This window comes from Mus caroli, chromosome 1 (assembly GCF_900094665.2).
Source record: "Mus caroli chromosome 1, CAROLI_EIJ_v1.1, whole genome shotgun sequence".
NCBI lineage: Eukaryota > Metazoa > Chordata > Mammalia > Rodentia > Muridae > Mus > Mus caroli.
In genome coordinates this window covers 77,960,318-77,970,055 of record NC_034570.1, presented here as the reverse complement: position 1 = coordinate 77,970,055, position 9,738 = coordinate 77,960,318, and the positions used below count along the sequence as shown (strand labels likewise).

The 9,738-nt window shown below is 45.9% G+C and overlaps 1 protein-coding gene across 2 annotated transcripts in view; it reads left to right on the top strand.

Annotated features, from left to right (window-relative positions):
* Positions 1 to 9,354, top strand: part of Slc16a14 (solute carrier family 16 member 14) — a 28,250-nt gene extending 18,896 nt beyond the window's left edge. Inside the window, exons 4-5 of one of the 2 annotated variants that reach the window (XM_029470408.1) lie at positions 2,633 to 3,610; positions 8,405 to 9,354. In XM_029470408.1, coding sequence (XP_029326268.1) covers positions 2,633 to 3,610; positions 8,405 to 8,556 — 1,130 coding nt within the window. In that variant the 3' untranslated portion in view covers positions 8,557 to 9,354. The remainder of the gene's footprint in view (positions 1 to 2,632; positions 3,611 to 8,404) is intronic. The other variant, XM_021173497.2, reaches the window with a different exon arrangement.
* The last annotated feature ends 384 nt before the right edge of the window (positions 9,355 to 9,738 follow it).

Below are 9,738 nucleotides of genomic sequence, written 5' to 3'. Positions count from 1 at the left end.
AGAAAGGAAGGAAGGAAGGAAGGAAGGAAGGAAGAAAGAAAGAAAGAAAGAAAGAAAGAAAGAAAGAAAGAAAGAAAGAAAGAAAGAAAGAAAGAAAGGTCCACACTAGCCACAGAAATGGATGCAAGTTCTTCATTTCTTGAAGGATCAGGCTAGGGTTTTGCATAAAGATACAACATACAACAGTCATCTAGATGTGTCATTTTCTTATTTTTACTCCGTTAATTTTCTCAAGAAGCAGGCAGATGTTACAGATGGTCCAAAGTCAATCAGCTTATGAGGAGGATATGGACCTGGTGACAGGCCATGGAATGATGTCTTTTTAATTTTGTTAATTATTTTGCCAATGTATACACTGTGCCCCATGGATGCAGTACCCTCGGAGGTCAGAAGAGGGTGTCAGATCCCTGGAATTAGAATTACAGATGTTTGTTAGCCATCATGTGGGTGCTGAGAAGGAAACCTGCTTTTAACCACTGAGCCATCTCTCAGTTTATTTTATGTGTATGAGCGTTTTGCCTGCATGTGTATATATGAACTACAAGTGTCAGCGGTGACCGCAGATGTCAGGAAGGGGCAGGGGAAGTGGTCAGACCACTAAAAGCAGCTGTGTAGCTGCCAGGAACTAGCCCAGGTCCGTGTGTGTGTGTGTGTGTGTGTGTGTGTGTGTGTGTGTGTGTGTGCGCGCGCGCGAGCACGTGTGTATATGCACGTGTGGCGGTAAGAACGCCCTTGCAGAATTTAGTTCTTTCCTCCATCATGCATCCTAGGGATCCAACTCAGGTTGTCAGGCTTGGGCAGCAAGTTCTCCCATGTTGTTAGCTATCTTGCTGGTCTCTAAAGGTTGTTTTTTAAAACATTTTTAAAATTATTTATTTATGTTATGTATGTGAGTACACTGTAGCTGTCTGCAGACACACCAGAAAAGGGCATTGGATCCCATTACAGATAGTTGTGAGCCACCATGTGGTTGCTGGGATTTGAACTCAGGACCTCTGGAAGAGCAGTCAGTGCTTTTAACTGCTGAGCCATCTCTCCAGCCCGCCTAAAGGCTATTTTCTCTGTCTGTTTTACATTCTAAGAAAGTCTGATTTCTACCATTGTGGTCATAAGCTTCATAAAGAGTGATCCAGAGTTTGACCCAAATTAGAGGACCGTGTCTTGCCCTCACTGACACGGGGGCAGGAGGCTCAGGGACGGTTACGGCTCTAATTGGCCTGAACCTGGGAGAGTTGAGCCTAAGGAAGAGCCGACTAACTAGTCTCACGCGATAGCCATCTTTATTCAGAGCATCGGACAATTTATATTCTGAGGGCATTCTGAGGGTGAGGCAAAGTCATGTGAGCAAAAGTTGCTTGAGCTGGAGCTGTCTACAGTAACAAGGACATGGCCACCAGAGTTTGGGCTGTATAAGGTCATGAGGACAACTGTGCTTGGGAACTTCCCTCTGAATAAGAACGGGTAAAATGATGGCTAATCTGAAGTATACCCACTCCTACTATTACTTCTAGGAAGGGCACAAAAGTGCATTCTAAGAACAAATCCCTGTTCTAAAGGAACAGAGATTGCAAGACTCTTTTCTGGTTTACATGAAGTTTTCTTACAAGGTCCTAAAAAGTCACACAGCTTCTTTCATGGACTGTACGCTGACCAGACACTTGTCACTTTCTTCTTCTGAGCCTGCCTGAGACAGGGCCTTTTCTGTAGTTGAGGCTGGCCTGATCTTACAGGAGCGGTCTGCTCTGCTGTTATTGATAGAAACTACCGCAAAGTCTGATGGGAAAAATGGCAGCTCCTCCTGGCACCCCCTCCTTGGAGCTTCCTTACATACTGCTATCCTTCATTAGAATGGAAACGTACAATGCTGTAAGCAGATGAAGGCTACACAGCTTACATCTCCTTTTGACATTGTTTTGGATTTTCTGTGTTTTGAGACAGGGTTTTGTTATGTCTCCCTAGCTGTCCTGGAACTCACTCTGTAGACCAGGCTGGTCTCGAACTCACAGAGATCCACCTGCCTCTGTCTCCAAAGTGCTGGGATTAAAAGAGTGATCCACTACCCCACCCCCCAGCATGATTTGGATCTTAAATGTCCCTGAAGGCTATGTAGTGAAGACAGGCATCTTTAGGGAGTAGGGCCTACTAGAAGAAATTGGTAATTGGGAATACACACACACACACACACACACACACACACATTTTTAAACATGGCCCTGCGCATCCCATATTGGCCTCAAACTCACTACACAGGCTGAGAATGACCTTGAAGTTCAGCTCCTCCTGTTCCTGCTTCCTAGTGTTAGGAATAAAGACATATGGTGTCACTGTGACCATGTTTTTATACATGGTGCTGGGAATTTGCACATGCTAGGGCAAGCACTCTGCCAACAGCTAGATCCCTGGTCCTCTTCTCCTTGACTTCTCAGCAGCCTTGAACTTTGCTCTGCTGAAATGTGCCCAAAAGCATCGGGAGCTAAATTCTCTAAAATTGCTAACCAAAATAAACCTTTCTTCTTTTTAAATTCATGGCCTCAGACCTTTTGCTATAATCTGGAATTCTGCCTGACACAGCAGGTCTATATGTCCTAAGGATTCTGACTGTGCCCTGTGCTTTCTTCCCTCTCACCTGCAGGCCTTGGCAGTGGGATGGCTTACCTACCTGCAGTGGTCATGGTGGGAAGGTACTTTCAGAAGAGACGAGCCCTGGCCCAGGGCCTCAGTACCACGGGGACAGGATTCGGGACGTTCCTGATGACCGTGTTGCTGAAATACCTGTGCGCAGAATATGGCTGGCGGAATGCTATGTTCATCCAAGGTGCTCTGTCCCTGAACCTGTGTGTCTGTGGAGCGCTCATGAGGCCCCTCTCTCCCGAGAAGGTAGAAAACTGCCCAGAAGCAGAAGAGCCGCGTGCTCTCCCAGCTTACTCCACTGAATCTGTTAAGTCTGGAGGACCACTGGGCATGACTGAAGAACAGGACAGAAGGCCCGGGAATGAGGAGATGGTGTGTGACCTTCAAACACAGGAGTGTCAAGGTCAAACCCATCCCAGGAAGAACGTGTGTGCCTTCCGGGTTCTGAAGACAGTGAGCCAGCTCACTGTGCAAGTCCGGAGGGGCTTTAGGGACTGGCACTCGGGCTATTTTGGGACGGCTTCACTCTTCACCAACCGCATGTTTGTAGCCTTTATTTTCTGGGCTCTGTTCGCATACAGCAGCTTTGTCATCCCTTTCATCCACCTGCCCGAAATCGTCAGTTTGTATAACTTGTCAGAGCAAAATGACGCATTCCCTCTGACCTCGATTATAGCAATACTTCACATCTTCGGGAAGGTGATCTTGGGAGCCGTGGCCGACCTCCCCTGTATCAGCGTCTGGAATGTCTTCCTCATCGCTAACTTCACCCTAGTGCTCAGCATCTTCCTTCTGCCTCTGATGCACACCTACGCGAGCCTGGCTGTCATTTGTGCCCTAATTGGGTTTTCTAGCGGGTATTTCTCCCTCATGCCTGTGGTGACAGAGGACCTGGTTGGCACTGAGCACTTGGCCAATGCCTACGGCATCATCATCTGCGCCAATGGCATCTCAGCCTTACTAGGACCACCATTCGCAGGTGAGTGCACCAAGGGGCCCAGAGCTTAGAGTGCATGCAGGAAGGCAGGATGTGGGGTGGTCCGTTCCCCTTCCCCTACAAAATCCAATGTCAGAGCTGGCCATGGTGACACATGCTTGAGGTCCCAGCACTTGGGAAATATAAGTAGGAAGAAGTCAGCCTAAGCTGGTCCAAAAGGCAAAAAGGCCAGGTGTGGCTGTGCATGTGTGTGTGTGTATGTGTATGTGTTGAACATATATATGTGTGTGTATTACGCATATCTGTAATACCAGTAGTAAGGGTATTGAGACAGGAGGATTATTGTAAATTCCAGGCTAGCTTTAGCTACATTATGAGACCCTGTCTCAAGAAACCACAACCAGGGGCCTGAGAAATGACTGTCGGTAAAAATCAGAGCTGATTCCAATCCTCAGAACCCAGATGGTGGAAGGAAAGGACAGAACCTTGCAGATTGTCCTCTGACCTCCACATTTATACTGTGGCACAGACCTATACGCATACACACATCATTAAATAAATAAAAGGTTTTTTTAAGCAGGGCGGTGGTGGCGCACACCTTTAAGCCCAGCACTTGGGAGGCAGAGACAGGCGGATTTCTGAGTTCGAGGCCAGCCTGGTCTACAAAGTGTACAAAGTGAGTTCTAGGACAGCCGGGGCTATACAGAGAAACCCTGTCTTGAAAAACCAGGGGGGAAAAAACGTTTTTTTAAAGAAGGAACCAAAAACAGGGCCAAGGATATGCATCAGCTGGCAGAGTATTTGCCTAGTGTGCACATTGCCCTGAGTTCTACACCCAGCACCTCATACACTGGGCATGGTGGTTCATGCCTGTAGTCATAGCACTTGAGGGAGAGGCAAAGATCAGGAGCCCAAGGTGATCCTTGGCATATGAGACCCTATCTCAAAATAACCAAAAGGCATCTGTGCTTGGGCCTAGCCTTGTGTTTGTTTCCTGTTGCTGCTATAACAAGCTGCCATAAACATTATCTTACTGTTCCAGCAGTCAGAGATCGAGTCAAGGAAATATGTGCCTCAAGTCCAGGGAGAAGTCCTGCCTCCAGGGAACAGATGGAGATGGAGGAGCATAAATGTCTTTTGACCTCCAAACACTCAGAACACATACATATATGCATACACACATGTGCATATGCTCACACAAACACACAAGGCCAGGCATGTGGGTGCAAGCCTGAGATCCTGGCACTTGGGAGGTAGAGGTGAGAGCATCAGTGGTTTAAAGCTAGCCTGGGTTGCATATGACCCCCAACTCAAAAACAAAACAAAAACCAAAATACAAAAACACCTATCAGAAACAGTCAAAGAGAGAAGCTTCTGTGGGTGCCCACTCTCACAGCTGTGGGGACACAGGCCAGTGTCCCAGTGTGTCTAGGTGTCTGGTGTAAAGCGTCATTCCTCCTTTTGTCTCTTTCTTCCTCTCATCCCACTGATTCATGCACTGAGAGTGAAGGACATTTGTCAGTTGCCTGCATATTGTTGAACTGACTCTTCAGGCCAAGACACTAAACTCATAATGAGATGCAGTCCCAGCACTCCCGCACTGTAGGGTCAGGGTGCCTAGCAACCAGAGTCACTAAATAACCACATTCGATTCTTGCTAGACATCCCAAATGGGCTTGAAATGCTACTTAATGTGATGCAAAGAAAATTACTTCACCAATTACCTTTTTTCCTCCCTTTTTGGTAAGTGGATTCAGAAACAAAATTATTTCCTATTTTTCAGAGAGATTTCTAGTCCCATTTAAAAACCTGGTACAATTTTACTGCCGTATTATACACTTAGGGAAGACATGCAATTACATTACATTACACAGACATTTCCACCATGGCATCAGACAACACCATCTTCGATCTTTATAACATGGCTGGGTGTTCACGTCTCCTTAAAATGTGTCATATTACTAGGTAGTTTTTCTAAATGTTTCCAGAATCCTTTCTAGCAAAATCCAGCTCCATGGCTCACCCTCCTTTGAATAAAACCTCCCTAACAAGCATTTCCAATGTTGTCCAGGAGATGGGTGGGAGCAGATTAACTGAGGAGAAAGACACCTGCCCTTCTCACAGGACACACTCAAATGAAAGGCAAGGGCAACTGAAGAGGAAACCAGGGTTTCCTGTGAGACTTTGAGTTAATGGATTAAAGGATTGCAGAGGGCCCAAGTTCCAAATCAAGGAACAAAGATCACAACCAGGTGTGATGTCACATGACCGATTAGGAGATCAATATATAGGGAGTTCACACAGTACGGTACAGCCGGTACAGTGTCTGAGCGCTTGCCTGGCAAGTGTGAGGTCGTAGCTGGGTTCAATCTATAGTATAGGAGCAGGAGGCTAAAGAGCGACTCAGTGGTTAAGAGCATTGCTGCCCTTCTAAACGTTTTGTTCTCAGCACCCATATCCAGAGGCTCACAGCCATTCCAGTTCCTGAGAATCCACAACCTCTTCTGGCCTCCATGGGCACCTGTGCACACATACAAAACACACACACACACACCTCCATTTTCCAGTCTGATGGGGTCTTGTTCTGTATCTGAAGTTGGGGTTACACTCAGGCACTATATTGAGACTAAGCTGTCTGTAGTTCCTTCCCACTTGGTCGCGTGAAGACTGAAGATTTAACTATTAGTGATCAAGCCAGCTTTCGCTGGAGCCGAGCAGCACATGAGAACTTCATTTATAGTTGTTCAGTTTTGCCGTCGTTTTGGGTGGTGTTGGGTTTTGAACTGAGGGTCTCTTTCCATGCTAAATGACTAAGTGATCACCACTGGGCTACATTGCCAGTTTTGCTTTGTTTCCCCTCCCTCTTAGGGACAGGGCCTCACTGTGTGACTCTGTCTTGCCAGGAATGCACTATGCAGAGCTGCCTGGCTTCAAACCCACAGAGACCTGCCTTGCTTCTGCCTTCCAAGTGCTGGGATTAGAGGTGTGTGTGTGTGTGTGTGTGTATGTGTGTGTGTATGTGTGTGTGTGTGTGTGATGCTTGGCTAATTTTCATTTTGAGACATGGTCACATTAAATTGCCCAAGCTGAGTCTGTGAGGTCATCCTGTAGCCCTGGTGCCCTTTTAATTTACATTCTTCCTGTAGCTGGGTTGACAGAACCTGTCCTAATTGCCTAGTTTTTAGGTTATAGACCCCTATCTGCTGTTCTGTAGGTAGATACGGACCACTCTACAGCATTCGTGTGGCCATCAGCCATACAAATCCACTGTAGGCAGCTGGTGTCACTGAGCGGAAGTTGGTGGGAGTGGCTGAGATGTGTCTGCATGGCTTTCAGATTCTGTCGCTGAACCATTATTTTTGGGTTATGTGTTTAATCATGTTTTAGATTGTAGATGGAGAAAGGGCAGAGCATTTTGCTAAACCACATCTAACGAATATGACCTTTAGCTGGGCGGTGGTGGTACATGCTTTTAGTTCCAGCATTTGGGAGGCGGAGGCAGAGGCAGGTGGATCTGGTCTATAGAGCTCTAGGACAATCAGGGCTACACAGAGAAATCCTGTCTCAAAAAACAACAACAAAACAAAACTTTTTTTTTTTGTTTTCTCTTTGGAGGTGGTAGTTTTTTTTATTTTTTTTCCTTTTGATTTGTTTGTTTGTTCTGTTCTGTTTTATTTGAGACAGGCTCTCACTAGGTAGCTCCACCTGGCCTGGAACTTGTTATGACCAGGCTGGCCTTGAACTCACAGAAATCACCTGCCTCTGCCACACCTGTGGTCTCTTAATTTTAAATCAAATGGCACATAAAACAGGGCTGATTGTGTGGGTCAGTGGGTGTCTTAGGGTTCCTATCCCTGCACAAACATCATGACCTAAAAGCAAGTTGGGGAGGAAAGGGTTTACTCAGCTTACACTTCCACACTGCTGTTTATCACTTAAGGAAGTCAGGACTGGAACTCAAGCAGGAGCTGATGCAGAGGCCACGGAGGGATGTTACTTACTGGCTTGCTTCCCCTGGCTTGCTCAGCTTGCTTTCTTATAGAACCCAAGACTATGAGCTCATGGGTGGCACCGCCCACAATGGGCCCTCCCCACTTGATCACTAATTGAGACAGTGCCTTACAGCTGCATCTCACAGAGGCATTTCCTCAAGGGAGGCTCCTTTCTCTGTGATAACTCCAGCTTGTGTCAAGTTGACACACAAAACCAGCCAATACAGCAGGTAAAGTACTTGACAAACTAGTTCAGCATGCTGGGTGACCTGAGTTCAATCCCTGGGACCCACATAAAGGTAGAAGGAGAGAACTGACCCCACACAGTTGTTCTGTGACCTCCTCACATCCTCATGATCCCTGCGTGCCACAAGAAAAGGTTATACACTTACACAGAAATAAATAAGGATAAAGCCAAATTACAACAGCCAGGCATGACAGCACATGCCATTAGTCCCAGGATTGGAGAGTCAGAGGCCAGCCTGGTTTATGTAGTGCATTCCAGGGCTACATGGTGAGGCCCTGTCTAAAGAACAGACAAAAATTAAAAATGCAACCTTGAATATGTAAGATCTTGTATCAACTCTGGGTTCCACCTCCCCACCCCCATAACAAAGTTAATTAAATCCTTTGGAGGGACAGTACTGGGGACTGAACCTTGGCTCTAATGTGTGCTAGCCAAGTGTTCTACCACTGAGCTACATCCCCAGTCCAAACTCTTATTTAAAAAAAAGAAAAGAAAAAATTGAAGTAGCAATAAATGCGTGGTTTATATCTTGAAGTTTTGTCTTAAACTGTGTTATGCTGAATATCTATGCCTTTTTGTTTTGTTTTGTTTTCATAGGATGGATCTTTGACATCACCCAAAAATATGACTTTTCCTTTTATATATGTGGTTTGCTTTACACGGTAGGGATACTCTTTTTGCTCATCCAACCATGTATTCAGATGATAGAACAATCCAGAAGGAAGTGCATAGAGGGTGCACATGTTTAGTGTCCTGTAACGTTTCCTGTGGGTTCCCTCCTCGTGCCTACCTCACCTGGCTCCTAGAGGAACACTCTGTGTGATGACCGGTGGTGTCACTTGTGAATGGCATTGTCATCGCTTCATCTGTAAGCAGAGTGGCCTCTCTGCAGAGGTGGCAGACGTGATTAGAACTGTGTATGTCTTAGAGGTGACAGTGTTTATAGCTTATTAAATAGTTGATACAGATGCCCTTATGAAAACTTTCAAGCCAGGCATGTTGGCAAATGCCTGTAATCCCAGCTTTAGGTGGAGGCAAGAGGGTCAGAGGTTCAAGGTTATCCTGGGCTACATGAGACCCTGTATCAAAAACCAAAACAAAACAAAACCACAAAAAAGCCCCCCTTCTCTTTTCCTTCCCACTCTCTCCTCCTCTCCCCTCCCTTCCTCTATCTCCTTCCTTCCCTCCCTTCCTTCCTCTCTCTCTCTCCTCCCTTTCTCTCTCCCTCTCCTTACCTCTTTCCATTCACTGAGACTAGGATTTTATATGCAAAGACTGGAAATAAAAACACTGCAACTCCCCACTTCTTTGTAAGGTAAACCCAAGTGTCTGTGTTTGCACAGAAGGTCCAGATATGTGGGCTTTGAACACGAGAGTATGACTGAGTTTTGTAAATTCTTACAAGGTGGTGGTCTGCTAGTATCATGCAAAGGCAGGTTATCATTTCAAAAGCAGTGTAGTCTGTGGACTGGAGCAATGGCTAAGTGGTCAAGAGGTGCTTGCTGCTCTTGCAAAGGACCAGAATTCAGTTCCCAGCACCCACATGTTGGTCCACACCCACCCGTAACTCCAGTTCCAGGGGATCAGGCACCCTCTTCTGGTCTATGTGGCACGCATACATACACTCAGACAAAACACCCATACACTTAAAATTTAAAAAGAAAACTTTTTTAAAAAAGGAATACATATTAGTACAATTTTGAAAAACAGTTTATATTTTTATGAAAGATTCTGTAGCTAAGAAGTACAATTTCTAACTCTTGTAAGAAGTGAAACTGGCCATCCTTTCTAACTCAGTAACCGTGTCATGGAAGATGATTGTCAGCCATAAACTGAACTCAGCACACATCCTTCCCATGTGGTCTGAGTCTTAGGAGTGTTTCTTAGTGCACTTCACAAGCAAATTAAGGGCTATGATTCAGACACTTTAG